This window comes from Triticum aestivum, chromosome 2D (assembly GCF_018294505.1).
Source record: "Triticum aestivum cultivar Chinese Spring chromosome 2D, IWGSC CS RefSeq v2.1, whole genome shotgun sequence".
Taxonomy (NCBI): Eukaryota; Viridiplantae; Streptophyta; class Magnoliopsida; order Poales; family Poaceae; genus Triticum; species Triticum aestivum.
In genome coordinates, this window is record NC_057799.1 from 263,348,292 (window position 1) to 263,368,886 (window position 20,595).

Here is a 20,595-nt window from a genome sequence, read left to right on the forward strand (position 1 = left end):
ACGCAGAAGAGGCAACAATGGGGAACCTAGCGGCAATAAGGCAACCGCCGTTGACGCGGCAGCCGGCGATGCCGACAACCCTAAGGAGGACCCTCAAGCTTCCCCTGCACGGAACGGCACACCCGAAGGACATCTCGAGGACTTAGATCCCGGCGACCTCTTTGAAGGGGCCGATGACAACTATATGCCGGAATCCGAGGAAGACGAGAGCCTCGACACCGAGGACTACATAGTCCCCGAGGACCCTTTCGAACAAGAGCGCTTCCGGTGGCGCCTCATTGCCACGGCTCGGAGCATGAAGCGCAAGCAGCAACAGCTGCAAGCCAACACTGACGCACTAAATGAAAAGTGGGTCGAAGTGCTCTCTGTCGTGGAAGACCGGCGCCGTAGCACGCCGAAATCATACCCACGCAGGCGTCTGCTGCCGCAGTTTGATGAGGAGTTAGCCGCCGATGAGCCTGACCGACCCCCTAGAGGTCGGGACAGGTCCAGGCGGGAAAACCTCGACGCCCGGCCACCTCCACGCCGTTATGGCAAGGACCCCGTGGACTACTTAGACCCTCATCACGTTCGACGTCGTATTGAGTCAAACAGGGCACCTCCTTGATCCATCTACGGATCAAGCGGACGCATGCCCGCCGGGCTTGATGGCTACGATGGCTGGATAGACAGGAACGGCCGTGCCCGAGACCAGGCCTACTCACGGCTCTCCCCCGACCTCCGACAAGATGCTCCTCGGTTCCGAGGTCCGGCCCACCCGATCTGCTTCACAGACAGGGTAATGGAACATCAACTCCCTGAAGGATTTAAGCCCATAAATATAGAATCATACGACAGCACCATCAACCCAGCAGTATGAATCGAGGACTTCCTTCTCCATATACACATGGCCAACGGAGATGATCTCCATGCCATTAAATATTTGCCGCTCAAGCTAAAGGGGCGGCAAGGCGTTGGCTTAACAGCCTGCCTCCTCATTCTATTGGCAGCTGGGAGTCCCTTGAGGACGCTTTTCGGGCAAACTTCCAGGGCACGTACGTCCGACCTTCGGACACTGATGACCTCAGCCTTGTCACCCAGCAGCCAGGCGAATCAGCCTGGAAGTTCTGGAACAGGTTCCTCACCAAGAAGAACCAGATCATAAACTGCTCCGAAGCAGAGGCCATCGCCGCATTTAAGAACAATATCCAAGATGAATGGTTGGCCCGCCAACTCGGCCAAGATAAGACGAGGACTATGTGATGCGGAGCATCCTATGGACATCACCATGTCAAGAGTCCATTCGGCGAGTGACACGTGCGACATCTACTTCACATACGCAAAGGTGAATCATCTCCTTTACACGTGCTCACTTGACCCCTTCGAGGATGGTATACTACTTGACACTCCACTCGTGTGCATGCATAGGTATTGTCGGAACACTACGGACGACGAGGAGTGCAAGCGCCAAGGTACAACTACACCATCCGCGAGGGAGGCCTGGAAGCGACGACGGAAGAAGACGGAGCTGCTGAAGCTACAGCGGCCGGACATCCGGCGCCTGTGCAGCTGCCAAGGAGCTGCACCGACAGACGGCCAACAGCATCAGCGGCCGGACATCCGACGCCAGCCCCGGACATCCGGCGCCTCGCCAAAGCCCGGACATCCGGCCCTTCCCCCGGAAATCCGGCATCAACGACAGAAGACATCCAAAAGTTTTACCCTCCAGCCCGGACATCCGGCCCCCAGCCCGGACATCCGGCCCCTCCTGAAGCCCCGGACATCCGGCCCGTCGCCCGGACATCCGGCCACCCCTGTCTGCGCACAGTAAGGGCCGAGGCCCGTGTACCCCTTCGACCCCCTAGACTATATATACTCTTTCTCCTCCATCTTTCTAGGGTTAGCATTGGTTTAGCTCATATGTGAGATAGAGCATTGCTCATCCATACGGATCTCCTCCTCGAGAGAGACTGCGGCCCCTCTTCGGAGACGATCCACGTTGGATTCAAGACCCCCTCTTGGGTGGCCCCCCTCAAGACCTCCTTTCGGAGAAGAACCGGTTACCTATGTATCGTCCCTTGTTGGATTTGGATTGTGTATCTCATTGTGTTTCGAGGATCTAGCACATGTGTGATTGTTCTTGTTGGTTTGAGTGATTCTCTCGTGTCTTCCCCTCGTGTTTTCCCTCGTGTTCTTAGTTGGGATCCGCTCCTTTCGTGAAAGATCGGCTATATAGGGTTCCACCCTACATCATCTTGGTATCATGAGCCAGGTTGATCACGATTTCGAAGCCTCCCCGTTGTGTTTTCTAGCCTAGTTTTGTTGATTTTGTCCCAAATTCGAAAATTCCCCACCAAAAATAGCCCCCAATTTTTTTTGCGATTTGTTGGTTTGATGATGTTTTGTTGAATTTGATCCGTGGATTTGCTTTGTTACTTGTGGATCTAGCTTTCCCCCAATTTTCCCCACTTTCCATCCACGAATCTCTCCAATTTTGCCCCCGAAATCATCAATTTCCGCCCCCAAAATCGAGTTCCTCGAGTTCATCCTCGGATTTGGAGCCCGGACATCCGGCCCGTAGCCCCGGACATCTGGCCCCCCGGACATCCGGCCCGTGGCCCGGACATTCGGCTCCTGGACCGCATTTTCGCGCGCGGTTCTGGACATCAGGTCCCGGAAATCCGGCCAAAGCCCCGGATGTCCGACCTCTGTACATTTCAGCTTTTCCGTTTCACCGTTTTGTGCATAACTTCCACATCCGGAGTCCGATTTTCGCGTTCTTTAGCTCGTTGAGTAGCTATTGACATCCTCTACCCCTCTAGATAGGTCCCATCACCATTTGACTCCATCAAATTTTGACAACTTTGGCATCTTTGCCTAGGGCTTCCACCACAACTTCCGAATTGCCACCACCAACTTCCGCAACCTAACCAATTTTGTTCCCCTTTGCATTTGTGGTTGTTTGAGTTGTGATTCGAGTCTCCTAAGGTGTTTCGGCTACTTAGGGATGATTGCTTCTTCATCAACCGCCACCATACCTTCCGCATAGGCTTACCCACCATACACTTCCACCAACCCGACTTAACCCAATTTTGTTTGTGTTGTGAGTTGTGTCTCCTAAGGTGTTTCGGCTACTTAGGGACCGTGTTTCGAACTCCGACACCGTGTATAGTCCATCCACCTCACCCTCGACTTCCGCATTGCGTCTCAAAACCCATCATTGCATTTCCGCAATCCCATTGAGCTTCCGCAAAACCACCACCGCTTACACTACCACCGTTTGACTTTTGGCCTTGAGATTTTGAGTTGTGGTTTTTCCGTTTCCTAAGGTGTTTCGGCTACTTAGGGACGAGTCTCCATCATCTTGGTATCTACATCAAGAACACCGCCACTCATCATCGCCAAGGACGGTAACCTCAACGACACCATTGTATATTCCCCTTGCAATTGCATTGATAACCCCTAGCCCATTTTGCGTCACTTGCCTATCGAGACTAGCCATTGGAGTATTGCCGGCAACGTTACTTGTGCACATTAGTGGTCTACAACTTCCATTGCATACATACCATATCATATTGGTATCATATCATCTCGTCTGCCTCAAGTTTGTTCCCGCATATACACAATTGCTATCTTGGTTTGTGCATTTTGCAAAGTGGCCACACAAAAAAAAAACAATAAGCTTTTAAGCAAAAGAGAAGAGCAAAGAAGCTTGTAAGCGAGTGCCATAGCATCATACCACATTGCATATAACATTGTCATATCCGATCATCTTGGATCATCTTGATAGAAACATCGGGAACCATACATACATAGCATACTTGGGATAGAAAGTTTATCCATTTTGCATATCATAGGTTGTGCACAAGTGTCGTATCCGCCTATAGAGCAATCGTGCTAGCGTCTCTCTTGAGTTGTGCAACACGAGCGTTTTCCGTGGACTCCACATTTTGTGCTCATTCCTTGGTTACACGACCCCATTTATCTATCCGTGTGTGTGTTTCCGTGTGCCATTTTTTGCTATTGGTCTACTTATTTCACTTGCGAATTTGTGAATCTCTTTCAACATTATTGACTCTTGCTAACATTTTATATCAAAAATTTTGTGCCACTATCCTCACCGAGCTCCACTATAAGCCTTACTTGTGTAGGTGTGAGAAACCGACAAGAATTGGTACCAATTGTGCTATTTCCTTGTTACACATTGAGTGATCATTGATCCATCTTCAACATCGGTCAAGGTACATTTGGTATCGTTCTTTTCTTTCTCCCACTCACATTTGCTCGAGTCTTGTGATGGATAGGCAAGGCATTTCACCTTCGGTCTACAACAACGACGAGTTCGATGCCACGAACAACTCCAACGACGCCAAGATGCAAGCTCAAATGGAGGAGATCAAATCCCTCATCAAGTCATACAAGCGATCTTCCTCATTTTCGAGAAGACGCTCAAGAGCACATGCCTCCGAGATACCATCTCCGGCAAGGTCACATCGGCATCGACACCATCACCACCAAGAACGTGAAGGTCAAGAGCTCTACACCAACAACCGCTCAACGACTTCACCATCTCCCTTGGCATCTTCGCCTACGGATATACGGCATCTTCGCCAACAAGCACCTCAAGACTACGCTCAAGAGAAGCTCCCCAAGCTCAAGTCCGCGACTTCCACGAGCTACTACGACCTCGACACCGACCATGAGATTCCTTTCTATGGGACTCAAGAACCCGAGGAGTATCTCGAGTGGGAGCACCTAATGGACGACTACCTCAAGCTACATCAAGTTCCTCCCGAAGATCAAGTGAAGTGCGCCACAAGAAACTTCCATGACTACGCCTCGATATGGTGGCTTCACACACCTTCGGAAACCTCCGACATGAATTGGCCCAAGACGAAGAAAGCTTTGCGGCGAGAGTTTGTGCCTCCAACCTACACGGAACAACTTCTACGCCAATTGGAGAACACCAACCAAGGATCCAAGTCCATCGACGCGTACTTCAAGGAGATGAAGATTGCCTTGCGACGAGCCGGCGTGGACGACTCCATGTCAATGAAGTTCCACTTCATGATGGGATTGAACAATGCCATCTCCAAGACCATCTTCCTCGAGAACTACAGGTCCCTCGACAACTACATTGGTGCTCTCAAGGCGGAACAAGAACTCATGAAGGCCAAGGCTTCTCCACCCCAAGCACACTTCTCGAAGTCCAAACTCAAAGACGACGAGCTCCGAGACGCGCTTTGTGGCATTGATGATGCCGAGTCCTCCACGACTCTTTTTCAAGATGGTGCGGCGACGAGTACGACTACGGAGACCTTCAAGGACCAAGCTTTTGAGGCAAGCGACATGGTGACGAGCAAGGATGATGCTTCCATCTTAGGAGGCGAGAGTGATGATGTGCCAACTTCGGCCTTCATCCACGGCGACGGCGATGAGATGGTTGAGTATTTCACTTCGACCACAGCGACGTATGATGACTTGAGTGACTTGTGCCACCATATTGAGAGTGAGAGTGACTTCACCACTAGCCCCATATCTGATGTGTTGCCCCAATTCCCATGTGAGGAGAGCCACAACCCCCACCACTTGAGTGAGATGAGTGACTCCATCATACGTGCGATTGAGTGCACTTACTTTGAGGAAGTGAGTGAACCACCACATAGAGAGAGTGAGGAGATTTTGAACTCTAACGACTTAACCTCTACCTCTATTGTGTCTTCTCATTTGGTGCTAGGTCTCATTTATGATGACGCGCCGATTCACGACGACTTCGTCCTTCCTATGGACACGACGATGGCCATGGTGGAATATGATGCACCCCCCACATGGTTCCATCAAGATGAAGATGACCACCATTTAGTCTTTCCCACCTCACTTACACCACTTGATTGGAATGATAAAGGTAACATAGGTGACGGTGATGCTCTAGTCCCACTAGTGGACATTCTTGACATTGATTGCTTGCATGATGTTGATCCACCTATTACCTTGCTTCATGCTAGTGAGATTTCCCCATGGGATGATTTACCCATTTATGATGAGTATGATGATTGCCATGTGAAGTCTATTAGTTGTGATGCCATGTTACATAGGATTTCTTGTGACAATTCTTTAGGTCACCTTATGTTTGACAATCCGCTTGACTTGTCATATGCTATGCATGAGATCAATCATATGTCATATTTGCAATCTCTTCGTAGTGACTATGCATATGACATTAAAATTAACCCAATTTGCACAAATGGCATAGATGGCAAGCCCATGGTTATTGGCATTTGTTTTTCTTGTGATGATATTGACATGCTCCTTTTGCATCATTTATCTCATATGCCATGCCATGACCACCTAGCTTCGGATATGCATTGTTGTGGATGTTGTCCATTTTCTCCATATGATTACAATATTGCTCATGAGGAGACCCCCATAGTTTCCTCATACATTTTAGGAGATTTTGATCCATCCTATCCATTGCATGATCCCAATAATTATGTGCACAATATGCTCCCCATGAATCATAATGATATTGTTGTGCCATATACTAGTATGCTCAATTTGCATCCCCATCGTGTCATACATAACAACTATTCTTTCATGATGGATGACATGTTCTTATACCATGCATCAAATTTCTTTGAGCGATGCTTATCTTGTGCTAACACTCACTTGCACATACACATCATGATGGATGATGTGTACATTTACCACGCGCACAATTTCTTTGGTTTGTGTCTCTTTTGTGTAGGTACCCATGAATACTTGTCAACCTCGCAATCCCACGAGTTGACAAAACAAGCTCTAGAGAGCAATGATGACTTGGGATTCCATGGATTGCCTTTCCCACCGCTCACTTCGCGCAAACACTTCGCGCATTTCTTTTACATGGCCCTCACATGGTTATGGGTTGTTGTCCATTATATATCATTTGCCCATCTTGCCATGTTCACTTTGCATGATATGCCCATTACTATGCCTTTGCCATGCATTTATGACCCATGCTTTGCATTACACATGATGATTGATTCTAGTACTTGTATGTGTATTTGAAAGCGTGGTGAAGATATTGTTTGTTATTGCCATGATTGCTTTGTGCCCCATGCCTATGATGATACTATGATCTTGATTTGTGTTCGTGCTTGCGATATGTCATGTACATTGCCTATGCCTATTCTTTGCTCACATGACATGATTGCCATGATTTCCTCTAGTGTGTTGCATCTTCGCTCCACTAGTTTGCACGACTTGATTATTATTGCTTGCCTTGTTGCATCACCAATGATTTATACTTGCTCACTTCATGCGGTTGATGACAACTATCTACATGCTTTGCACATGATTGGTATTGCTTCTTGTCATATCTCTTCATATGTTGCCTCTATCATGATAGATGATTTGACATGTATTGAGTGCAACAATGCTATTAGTCTTGTTTATGAGTTTGCCCCCATAGCATTCTCACACATATTTGGAGATTTCGACATATTTCTTGTGAAGCCTGCTTGTCTTACCTCTTTGCACCATATACCTAGTGCCATGAATATTGCCATTGTTGCATCATATTATTCGTGCACTTGTGCTTCTAATGGTTATGTGCAAGAGAAGAGAACCATCATGATGGATGATGTGTTTATCTACCATGCGCATACGTTCTTTGTTTTGTTGTGTGCATGTGTAGGATACTTGGACTTTGTGTCGACTTCCGCTTCACGTGAGTTGACCATTCGAGCTCTTGAGAGCGAGCCTCATACATTCGACCACGACTCGTTTCTACGCCACCTTTCCTACCACTTCGGCATTGTGAAGAATGCACAAGGACACGCCATCAAGGTGATATCTTTCTTGAGCATGGATATTGCGGATCATACTATGTGTTGCTTGCACCATGAGACTTATTGTTCATCTTGGACCACTTGATTGCACACTTGATAGAGATCTTGCTTCGACTTGTCATTTTCACCGTCCCATGCATCATGATATATATGCCTTGTGTGTTGCATCCAATTCTTGGATTACTTGCTCCTCTCATATGTTTGGTTGCAATAATGGCATCCCTTCACATATGCCATGTCCCATTGCTTGTCACATGATTGACTTGATTGCCTCACACATGATGAACAATTGCTCTTTCTATTGTGTTGAGTGCCACACTATGTTCACTACACCCTATGCACATTATGCTTGGATTGTCTTGCACTTAACCCATGTGTTTAGACATCTCATCTTCTTAGGTGTCGTGAATGATTCCTATGCCTACCATAGACCTTTCATTGAGCGCTTTGCCCATGCTTGCTATGAACATGAGGTAGATGCTTATTCTCTTGACACACATATTTACATCTCTACCTCCAATTTACATGCTTGCCCCCATGATATCTTTGCCTGTGCTCGATTGATATACTTACATGCCATGTCTCAATCCTTTGTCACACCATATGCTTTGCATGATGACGACACTTGTTTGGTGAATCACCTCTTGAATGCTTGGTTTTGCACTAACGCTAACCACATTTGTTTTTCCAAGTGTTTGTTGTCCTTACTCCTTTTGAAGGAATCACAAGACGGTGCGACATTGGAGAGTGCCCATTTCGAGCTTCAAGATGACACGTACTTGGTGAACGTCCACTTCTACACGGCGAAGCCATCTCTTTTCCATGGTGATTTGGTTTTCGATCCGAGGTCGGATCTTTCCCAAGGGAGGGGAGATGATGCGGAGCATCCTATGGACAACACCATGTCAAGAGTCCATTCGGCGAGTGACACGTGCGACATCTACTTCACATACGCAAAGGTGAATTATCTCCTTTACACGTGCTCACTTGACCCCTTCGAGGATGGCATACTACTTGACACTCCACTCGTGTGCATGCATAGGTATTGTCGGAACACTACGGACGACAAGGAGGAGTGCAAGCGCCAAGGTACAACTACACCATCCGCGAGGGAGGCCTGGAAGCGACGACGGAAGAAGACGGAGCTGCTGAAGCTACAGCGGCCGGACATCCGGGCCAAAGGCCGGACATCCGGCGCCTGTGCAGCTGCCAAGGAGCTGCACCGACAGACGGCCAACAGCATCAGCGGCCGGACATCCGGCGCCTCGCCAAAGCCCGGACATCCGGCCCTTCTCCCGGAAATCCGGCATCAACGACAGAAGACATCCAGAAGTTTTGCCCTCCAGCCCGGACATCCGGCCCCTCCTGAAGCCCCGGACATCCGGCCACCCCTGTCTACGCACAGTAAGGGCCGAGGCCCGTGTACCCCTTCGACCCCCTAGACTATATATACTCATTCTCCTCCATCTTTCTAGGGTTAGCATTGGTTTAGCTCATATGTGAGATAGAGCATTGCTCATCCATACGGATCTCCTCCTCAAGAGAGACTGCGGCCCCTCTTCGGAGACGATCCACGTTGGATTCAAGACCCCCTCTTGGGTGGCCCCCCTCAAGACCTCCTTTCGGAGAAGAACCGGTTACCTATGTATCGTCCCTTGTTGGATTTGGATCGTGTATCTCTTTGTGTTTCGAGGATCTAGCACATGTGTGATTGTTCTTGTTGGTTTGAGTGATTCTCTCGTGTCTTCCCCTCTTGTTTCCCCTCGTGTTCTTCGTGTTCTTAGTTGGGATCCGCTCCTTCGTGAAAGATCGGCTATATAGGGTTCCACCCTACATCACTATGGCAGCCCTCACTTCGCTGATGACTCGCTTTTGTGCGGGAGAGGATAGTTGGCTCGCCCGCAGTACTCACAACGGCGAGGCAGGCACCTCGAAAACACGCGACGCAAATGGAAAGCACAAGCGCAATAAAAATAAACGTGTATAAAAATGGCAGAAGCGATACAGAAGACGCTGTAGTCAACGCGGGGTTCACCGGACCTAAATCCGGACAGAAAAGGAAGCCCTTTAAAGGGAACAAAGACGGACCTAGCCAGCTCGACAAGATCCTGGACCGGCCGTGCCAAATCCACGTCACCCAGGACAAACCAGCAACCCACACCAACAGGAATTGCTGGGTCTTTAAGCAAGTCGGCAAGGTAGCGACGGAGGGTCAAAGTCAAACCCAAAATCGCAGCGAAGACGAGGATGAACCTCGGCGTCCCAATAATGGAGGCCAAAAGAAGTTTCCCGATGAGGTAACAGAGGTCAATATGATCTATGTTACTCATATCCCCAAAAGGGAGAGGAAGCGTGTACTTCGGGAAGTCTACGCGTCGGAGCCATTCGCCCCGAAGTTTAACCCATGGTCGGCTTACTCAATCACATTCGACAAGCATGATCATCCGACCAGCATCAGGCATGGTGGAAAGGCGACACTCGTCCTGGACCCAATCGTCAATGGTTATCATCTGACACGCATCCTGATGGATGGGGGAAGCAGCCTCAACCTCATTTACGAGGATACGGTTAGGAAGATGGGCATCGACTCATCCCGGATAAAGCCAAGCACCACCACCTTCAAAGGTGTCATTCCAGGCGTTGAAGCCTGCTGTACCAGAACGGTCACTCTAGAGGTAGTCTTCGGCTGCCCGAGAACTTCAGAAGCGAGGAGTTAATCTTCGACATCATCCCCTTCCGAAGCAGATACCACGCGCTCTTAGGGCGCACAGCTTTCGCACGCTTCAATGCAGTCCCACATTATGCTTATCTCAAGCTTAAAATGCCAGGACCCAACGGCGTTATCACAGTCAATGGTAACACTGAACGCTCACTCCGGACGAAGGAGCAGACCGCGGCGTTCGCAGCCGAGGTACAAGCGTCCGAGGAGGCGGCCTGCAGCGATAAACGCACCACCAGCTCCTCGAAGCGCACGTGGGCTTGCGCAAATCGACCTCGGCCACGTACCCCCGCACCCTAAATAGGGATACAGGCTCCTTGTGTGCCCTCTTTGGATGGGACACTACGTTCCCAGGGTGCATAATTTCGCACTCAAGATTCCCTGGACCGCCAAGAAGCCAAAATTCATTGAAGCGCCGGAACAGCTCGACCGAGGACCGATGTGGCTTCGAGCCCTCACACCGGCAGGTATCTGTCAAAGAGCCGGCCAACATGGCCTCGTCAATGTGGACTAGACCACACAACAGACTCCTGCACAACCTCCTTAAGGGGGCTCGGCCAATAAACGCCTAAAACGTATAAAGGGCCAATATTGCACCGGTCCTACTCCATCCCCGCCGTTCATGACGGCCAGCTGGAGCGCAGACGTGCGGCAGGACGCGGCCGGGCTCCTAAAACCCGATGTCAATATCCACCCTGTTTTTTCTTCCTTCCTCACACACTCTCTTACGTTTTTTTCTTTTTAGTTTCTCTCGTAGTAGTCGGCATGTAACAGCTTGAGGTTATAAAATAAAAAAAACATGCCCTATAAAATAAAGAAATCATGCCCTCTAAAGGTATTGCCTACATTCCTGTTCAAGTACTGCCGTTGCACTACAAGAATGTCTTTCAAGATACAACCGTTAAGGGGCCTCGTTCCCCTGCCTTACAAGTCTGAAGTATTCAGCGTCTCGGATTTAGATTGTATATGCATCAGTTTTGAACCTAGATTTTGGTCAATAGTTGGGTTACCCGGCTCCTACGTGTACCCCTTACGTTCCCGATGAATTCGGCTAAGGGTGTAACGAGAGAACCACTGCGATTGCGCCGCCAGGTTAATTGGCAGAGCGCCTCAGTGGAGAAAGCTGAAAACTGACTATCTAGATAGGCGCAAACTAGTCGGCCATCCGCAGACCGGGTTAAGCGAAGTGACGATAGAGATCACCCGTGTTAAACGAAGGGCTTAGTGCGTCATGGCCTAGACCTCGGCTTTACAAGCCGGCCACTTCCAATACAGGGGGCTCGTAATCAGCCCTCACAGTCAAATTCCTAGGAGTAAGTGAAAGTTATCAAGCCACTATAGTCTGATTGCCTGGTTCCTATGAGCAGAGACCGCCTCCAAGTACCGAGACGTCGATCAAGGGTCAAAACTGCATCTCGGAACACCCTTTGTATATTCTACTGGCAGAAGCCGACGACTGGCCACTTTCAATTTAGAACGGTCGCACAGGAGGTAAAGTAACTTTTTTTAAAGTACATATGTACGAAAGAATTTAAAACCATACTCATTCCATCAACCGTTAAGTTTTGTACATTTCATAACTTCGGCAACCCAAAGTGCTACCTAGTAATACAAAGTGTCCTTTGGACACATGGCCTCGGTAATCCGAGCTCCCTCCACCTCAGTATAAAATTGCTCCGCGGTGCGAAGCTTGTCTGCAGGAGGACCCGTGGCGACCGTCACCGCATTGACCTTCCAGAAGTGCATCTTCACGCATGCATATGCCCTCCGCGCTCCTTCAAAGCACGCGGACCTCCTCCAGCTATTGGCGCGCGAGACAGCCCCTCGCAAGCGCATCAAGAGACCGAAGAGGCTGGTTGGAAAGGCTTCGGTAGGCCATAGCGCGACGCAAAGGTTTTGAAGCACCGGTCTCGCCATGCGGAGTAGCTCCGCCGGTTGCTTCATTCGATGATTTAGCAGCTGTGATGACGGATACCCCGGGAACTGCCCCAGAAAGCCTTCTCCACCTCATGACCCGCCAACTAGTCGAAATGTGCAACGGCATCCGCCACGCTCTGCGGGAGATCCGCGAAGATTTCTACGGAATGCCACAGCTGGGTGAGCATGACACACCCTTTGCTGCCAAATAGACACTTTAATAAGTATTGCTTACCGAGGCGATTTGCTCCAACTGCTGAAGCACCTTGTGGTCAGCCCAAGTCGTGGTCTTGAGCTCGGAATGGGCAAGTTGGAGCTCTTCAAGCTCCTCCTTCATTCGCTGCCCCTCCGCCTGAAGCTTGTCACGTGCCTCGAACACGTCCTTCAGGGTCTCCTCGACCTCCTAGACCCGCGCCCGGTCCTTATCCACGGCTACCTTCTCGGCGGCTCGGGCCTCCTCCGCCTTCGCGGCCGCAGCCTTATGCTGCTTCACCTCTTGCCGAGCTTTTTTGAGCTCGGCCTTGAGCGCCTCAAGCTCGGCTAACACTGCTGTTATTAAAACAGCTCGGCCTTAGTTTTCCGCCAGCACAAATCTATCAGAACTTTTTCTTGCAAAATATCACGTATAGAACACAAGTCCAAATTGCTTACCTTGAGACTGCTCGAACCTCTTGTTCACCAGGTTGAGGTCCTCCTGGGACCTCTCGAGCTTCCGGTTCATCTCCGCAATCTCCTCGGAGACGGAGTCTGGAACCGAGGTTGAAACCTGCCAGCAGTAATCCTTATTACAAAGCACGCAATTAAAATGTTGACATTCCAGGACGACGGCCTCAGGCAGCGTCCTGGGGGCTGCATGACAAGCTCCTTCCAAGTTATGTGACCCCAATGCCGGTTTCTTGAAACCAGCTTTGGGCTTGGGGGCTACTCACTCACTAAACCGTTTAAAAGGCCATAATTACATGTCTTCGGACAGGTGCATAAATCTCTAAACCCAACCAAATAAAAGGGTGGAAGCATACCTCGAAGCTCGTGACGAGGTTCTTGAAAACCTCGTGCAAGCCAGCCCCCGCGGACCGGGAACCCTGCAGTGCCGCGCCTATCAAGGCACGATGCTCTTAAGGTGTCTTCAGTCCACACCGTGCTTGCCCGTCCTCGGATAGCAGGGGTGGCGGGATAACCTCGGACCCGGGCACCGACGTGCCGGCCCGAGTGGTCTCCACCTGCGATGGCAAAGCTGAAGCGGATATCGGCTGGGCCGATGACTGGCCCAGCCCCTCTACGGCGACCTCGGGGAGCTTCTCCCCCAGGTCTTTGTTGGGCCGAGGCGTCGACCTCGGCCATGAAGGCCACCTCTTCGGCCGCCGTCGTGTTGGCTTGGGGGCCAGAGTGGATGTCACCTCCCCTAGCCCGTCATGAGCTAGGGGAGGAGCGGCGGGCTCTGGAGTCCCGCTGGCAGACGGCAGCCCACTTGAGGAACCACTGGGAAGCACCCTTGGCGGACTGCGTAAAACAGACGCTTTATGAGTTTACCATTGCTGAAAGGACTTATCAAAATTACGGAGTGTGAAAGACAATGGCTTACCCTCGGGCTGCCGGTTTCTCCCTCCCCATAGGAAGGGGGTCTTCCCCTGATTCATCAGAGAGCTCGGTTCTCTCCGACGACTTGCCAGCAGCCCTAGCCGAGGTCCGCCTCAGCCTCTTCGAGCCCTTGGGCTGTTTGCTGGCTTCGACGTCCTACGACGCCGCCCTCTTCCCTTTCGGGGGAGGGTTCTCTTCTTCATCATCCTCCTATGTGTCGCCGTCATGGGCGAAGGAGGCATGGGTCTCCTCAGACCGGGTGACAGAGGTCTCCCGGGCTCGAGCGCTCGCCTTGCCTATCAGGGACGAAGGGGCCACCACATGCGGCTCCTCAACTAGGAGCGTCGTGAGCCGAGGGGTTCTTTGCTCCTCTGGTAGTGGGGCCATGCACTGCACTTTCTGCACCCAAGCCAACCACTTCTGCAAACATCAAGCATAAGTGATTCGTTAGAATCTTCCCCTCATCACGGAGGACAAAAATTTAGATTTGTGTGTTAGAACACTCACCGGGGGGCTTCGTAGCAATCCTCGAAGCCGAGGTCCTTCCCCTCCTCAGGGATCTTGTCCTTGGCCAGCTTTAGGAGCCGCGTCCACATGACTGCCAAGGTGGAGCGGAAGAAAAGCGGTGAGGGGGCCCATGTCCTCGGGCTTTTACACCCACATCAGGGTAGCCCGAAGCTGGAGCGGGAGCATACGGCGGTTGAGCATGACGTTGATGACGTCGGCGAGCTGAAGGGTCTTTGTAGTGGACCACCACTTGATCCTCTTGATCATGGCTTCCACCTCGGCTGGGTTCCCACAGGCAACGCCCTTCTCCTTCCAGGACCTGATCTTCTTCGGAGGCCCGGCCGAAAAGGCAGGAACCTCGGCCTGACCAGGGGCGAGCGGTTCGATGATGTAGAACCACTCTCGCTGCCACTCCTTCACCGTTTTGATGAAGGTGCCCTTGAACCATTCGGCCCCCTGGTTCTTGCTGATCATGGCCCCTCCGCACTCCGTGTGGTCGGAGCCGCTGAACTTCGGCTTGATCCCGAAGATCTTCAGCCATAGGCCAAAGTGCGACTCGCAGCAGAGGAAGGCCTCGCAGACCGTGATGAAGGAGGCGACATGGAGAATGAAGTTTGAGGCCATGTGGTGGAAGTCGAGCCCGTAGTAGAACATTACCCCACGCACAAAAGGGTGCAGCAAGAACCCCAGGCCTCGAACGAGGTGGGGGACGAAGACCACCCGCTTCCCTGCACCGGGGGCGGGCGCCTGCTGGCCAGCGGCTGGAGCACGGGCAGCGATGTTGGCAGATAAGTACCCCGCGCTGCGTAGCTCTAGAATGGTGCCATCCGTCACGATGGAACCACCCCAATGCCCCCTGAGGGTGTCGGCCATGGCTGGTGGGGAAGGTTGGACTAGCTAAAGAAGGGTGTGGGATCGAATCTGGGCACTGGAGCTAGATGAAGCAGTAGGTGGGGAGAATAGGAGCGTGGTGGTTGCGTTGTCCTCTCTTTTGCTCTTATAAGCCGGTGAAAGGCCAAGAGTCCCCCTTACTGCGCCGATAAAAACTCCACTCCCACCAAAGATGCCGTTAAGCATATGGGGGAAACAAAATCTTAATAATATCCCTGAGAAAACGGGCACGATCTCCACCTCAATGGGACGTGCCAGTAAAAAGGTTGCCTCGGGCCGCGATTTGAGGGAAGCAGTAACTGCTCGACCTGTCATGGGGTGAGCCATTTCGATAAAGTTGTCAGACTAAGTGGAACTGTTCGCACCAAGATGGTTGGCCTTCGAGGCTAAGTTATCCGATCTCTTCGGGCAGGGTACAAGCTCGGGTGAGCCTCTGTTGGCATCGCTCCTTTAAAAGGAGTGGTCTGAGAATTATAAGAAGGAACTCGTCTGTCGAGCCAAGGACTCCGGATCCGGGGTTGTTATCGTCAGGAAGGTCATCCTCAGCATAGAAGACCAGTTCGGGGGATACTGGCGGTGTCCTGGATTGGGGATGCTAACCTAGTCGGCCCATGATCCTTGGGTTGGGCCGATGGGCCCTCATTCGTGATCAAGACAGACTCCGGAGGCCGTACGCAGGAGGCGTGATCAAGACTACCTCCACCGAAGACTTGACGTATACTCCAAGAGCTCTCCTGCCGCCTTGCTCCTAGATACCGACCTTGTAAACCTAGATACCCTCCCTGGCGTGTATACAATTCATAGGGGTTTAGCCCGTAGAGGGGACATCAACGCAATATCATTCACCTAGCTCTAGAGTTAGACCACATATTACGAGCTCGAGGTAGATCAACTCTGTACTTGATACCTCTCCACTAATATAAACAAGAGCAGGACGTAGGGTTTTACCTCCATCAAGAGGGCCCGAACCTGGGTAAAACATCGTCTATCTGTTCTTGTTACCATCTGTCCGAGATCCACATCTCGGGACCCCCTACCCCGAGGTCTACTGGTTTTGACACCGACAAATACCATCATTAAGTTGGTGGTAGTCCACACAAAACCGCCATGTGCCATCCAGTTTCTTAACAACAATCGCCGGGGAAGAAAATTCAAGGTTACTTCCTCAGATGATACCTTGTTGGAGCATATCCTCGCATTGGCGTTCGGTCTCATCCTTCTAGAACTCAGGGTAACGGTATAGGTGAACTGCAATAGGGGATGTTCCTGGCAGGAGCCGAATGCGATGGTCGCACATGCGCGCCGATGGTATGCTACACGGCTTATCAAATAGTGCCTTGAACCCTTGCAAAAGTACGACCATGTGGTCATCGATGGCACAGCACTAATAATGGAGAAGAAAATTAAGAAGTTGGAGAATCAGCTAAACCCGCTAGCACCAACACCGTTGCTTGTCCCAGCAGCTGTAGTAGAGGAAGAAGAGCCCATGAAAAAGGTGCTCTACCACACTAATGGAGAGAAGGCCAGTACGAGTTGAGCTCATACAGTTCAATGGACGATAAATGTTTACCATGGTCATTTAACAGTCAAAATCTATTTTCCTCACCACAAATCAGATCACTAAATATCTAATATGAAGAATTTATCAAGCCCACTATGGATTGTAGTAAATTCTCCACCTTCACTACTGATGTCATAGTCGACTGTTGGCAGTTTCATGCTATATATAGGCAAAACGTATTATTTGTCTAATTACTCAATGTATGGATAAGTATATAATTAAATGGCAGTTAAGGACTTTAGTTATGTACAAGGCCATGTAAAGTGCATTTATGATATATTAAGAGTAGGGTGTCTGGTAATTGTTATTCGGAATATTGCATAGTTGTAAGTTGCATGCCATAACACAAATGCACAATAAAAGGGAATTTAATTGACACATAATCTAGAGCGGTAATCCTATATACCTAAGAGATTCATCCCCCTAACCTATTTATCTTAACATGCAAGCTATCCACCTCACCAAACAAGCCCCACACATGTATTACTTCATTTTCCTAGACATGCACCCATCCCACGTCAACAATCTAGCCAGGTAAGCAAAACTGAACATGTACATGCATGTCATTCGTCCAGTTTGGACCGTCCCTTTCTCTTTCCAACCATACATTAGCGACCGAGCCCTCTCTCTGATACAGAAAAAAAATGTAACCGAGCCCTTTCTCTCAGAACAAAAGAAGAAACTTCTCCCCACCGCGTGAGGGCCCTCCTGCGACTCCGACCACCGTCAGCTCGCGTCCCACAGCTCTATGGTCGGATCGCCTCCAATCTTTCTCCACGGAAACTCTCCATATTCTTGACGCTAATTACTCTCCCACAATTGATTCCCATCTCCCTCTTCACCTTCTCCACTGAATGCCATTCTTCTACCTCCCATTACCTCTTTGCAGCAAAGAAGCAGATGAGTTTCATTCTCCCTCCTCATGGAGGAGTATCCCGATTCATTATGGGTGGCTCATCGGTTCTACCTTGTTGTGTATACTACAGGTCCCCGGTCGGTCTCCGTCTCAGGAGTTCAAGAAAGCGACTAGGAGGAGTAGGCCGTGAGGATTCCACTATTGGTCACCCGAGCTCTCCGCAGATCGAGGAGGGAGATTAACAGGTGGATTTGTTTAGGCGCAACTTGGATGTAGATCTTCCTTGGGGAACAAAAGGAAGACGAGGACAACAATCCAAAGAGGGTCAATGGTGAGGCACCAATTGACCATATACCAGGAAAGCCAGTGAGATTGATGGGATGAATCTGAAGTCTCTGTTGTTCAAACGCATCGCCTGTTGGCGCCGCACGTCGTAGCCACATCTGCAGTCATTGCCGTTGGTTGCGACCCGTTCCAATCCCCTTTCCATACCGGTTTCTTCCAGATCCCTCCTACCCGACTTCCTCTACTCTGATGCTTCTTTATTGTATCCTGCACTTGACTGTAAATTAGTTTTCTTGCGCCTTCCTTGAGTTTTTTCAGAGACGAATTGAAGTTGGAATTATGAGTCACACGTGTGTGTTATCATATAAGTATTTCCCAAACTCAATATATCAGAAGGTTATCAGCACTATAGTCCTCTATCCTTTGCAATAATATATGCATCGGACCAAATTCATCATTCATTTCAGTTCCTTAATCCTTGATCACTGTAACTTTATTGAGTCTCAAAGTCACTTTGTTCATTTATGTAATTTGTGCTTGATCTTAAACCATTGTCAATTGGAGATTTGGATTGAGTGATCAATACTGCCACGGTTCATGACCATACAGTTACTAATTTTTTTGAGAAGAGAAGCTTTGATCTATACTTCTACTGTTGCTTTTCCTGTCTGTGCAGATTCTGTTCTCGGTGTGTATTCTTTTCTAATGTCCATCAACGAGTTGTCTGATTAAAATCGAAGCAGGTTAGCCATCTTGCTTAGTATGTACTATTGTCATCTAGGAGTTTTTAGTCTGATGCATATATTCAAGAAGCTTGCAATTGCAAAAGTTTTTTCACAGCGCTAATACACACACTACCAATTTTACTATGACCACGTTCTTATTCTTCCAATTTATGGTTATGTTAGTCTTACATTTGTGTACTAAGTTCATCTCTCTTTGTTTTCAGCGCATATAACATATACAGGTGATGCTAAAACTGGTAAACAAAGATCGTGCTTACAAACTTGCCAACACATGGTGTATTTTTGGGTATGTGCAGGTTGTCTTTCAGGCTAGTAAAAGTATTTTTATTGTTTCGGTCGTTTGTTGTAAATTGATTTGTATATATGGTAATATGGAATTTGGTTATCCCATTTAGTTTATTAAATTCTCGCCATCATGTTTTGTTGTACATTTGTTGGTAGTACAATCAACTCTAGATAATTGCAAGAGAAGTAAACTATATTCCTTTTGGATTGCAACTATATATATCTTCTTTCTACAATATACCAAGTTTACTTACATTGGTTATTTTAATATGTATGTCTAAAGTAGAATGGAATTTCCACATTTCCTATGTGTCCTCTAAGAATGCACCGCATGAATTATGGGTATTGCATACTAATATCCCGCAGCAACGTGCGGGGAATCATCTAGTTCATAAAGGTCATAACAGAACAACAAAGCTTCCTATGTGTAACCTATTCTACCCAACTTAATTCGAGCGGACTGCATGTGCACGAGCACATAAGACACACTATCCAACTTAAAATTTTGAAGATACAAAATTTGGCCATAGACATAGAAAACTTTGAGTTTTAATGCGGAGCACTGTCATCGCTAGTAACCAATTGATCTATCATTTTGTAAAATTCAAAAAACACAGCAAAAATGATGTGTTAAAATGTCCTTTCAAGTTTCAATGTGCTAATTTCTAATTGAGCTGGCTAGCAATCCAGCTTATCCCCGAAGTGAACAGCAAAAAACATTTCTTTGTTCACCATGGTTCAAACAACACGTCAACTAAAATGTCCCAAGCAGTTCTCCGTTTCGCGACATTAATCCCCCCCCCCCCCCCCCCCCGAGGAACAACAACAGATATAAGGCACCGAGATCAGCCAACCAATACCACAAATTATTGCCGCAAAAACAAAATCCCACAAAAATAATCCGGAAAACTCAGGATCAGAGGGAGGAGATGAGCTGGGGGGAGAGCCTCACGCTTGATGACTTTGTCGGACCCCTTGATGGTGTAGGACTCGAGGATCTTCTTGGGCGGACGCGTCTTAGCCATGGGCTCGGCGGGACGGCGACGGCGAGAGGCGTGAGGAGCGGGGAGCGGGGAGCTAGGGTTCGGAGAAGAATGGGGAAATTTTCTGTTGTCTACTACTCCAAACAGAGCCTCGGCCTTTTGGGTTCGAAAACGCCGAGGCGCCCTTTTTTACCGCCTCTGTGCGCTACCGTTTGATTCTTGCAGTGAAAATTCGCTTGGTAAATCATTCGCGGTAAATTATTGCCGCCGCCAAGTGAGCGGATGGGGACGTACGGGCCGTCGCTGTGGATGGTCGGGAATGAAGCTGGCAGATTATAAGCGCAGTGACCGAACTAGCCTGACAAAAAAAGATGTTTAGAAAAAACTCTCTATTTTTCATAAATAGTTTGGATTGCTTATCACATATGTCATGTGGTAAAAAAATAGCTTGACACAAAT

The 20,595-nt window shown here is 49.2% G+C and overlaps 1 protein-coding gene across 3 annotated transcripts in view; it reads right to left on the reverse strand.

Annotated features, from left to right (window-relative positions):
- The window catches only part of LOC123052726 (chromatin remodeling protein SHL), a 35,873-nt gene extending 15,549 nt beyond the window's left edge, over positions 1-20,324 (reverse strand). The window contains exons 1-2 of one of the 3 annotated variants that reach the window (XM_044476049.1): positions 20,106-20,273; positions 13,096-13,210 (exon numbers count right to left, since the gene is read on the reverse strand). In XM_044476049.1, the coding sequence (XP_044331984.1) occupies positions 13,096-13,165 (70 nt within the window). In that variant the 5' untranslated portion in view covers positions 13,166-13,210; positions 20,106-20,273. Of the gene's footprint in view, positions 1-12,679; positions 12,956-13,095; positions 13,211-20,105 lie in introns of those variants that run through there. The other 2 variants (XM_044476048.1, XM_044476050.1) reach the window with 2 other exon arrangements.
- Positions 20,325-20,595: the final 271 nt, after the last annotated feature.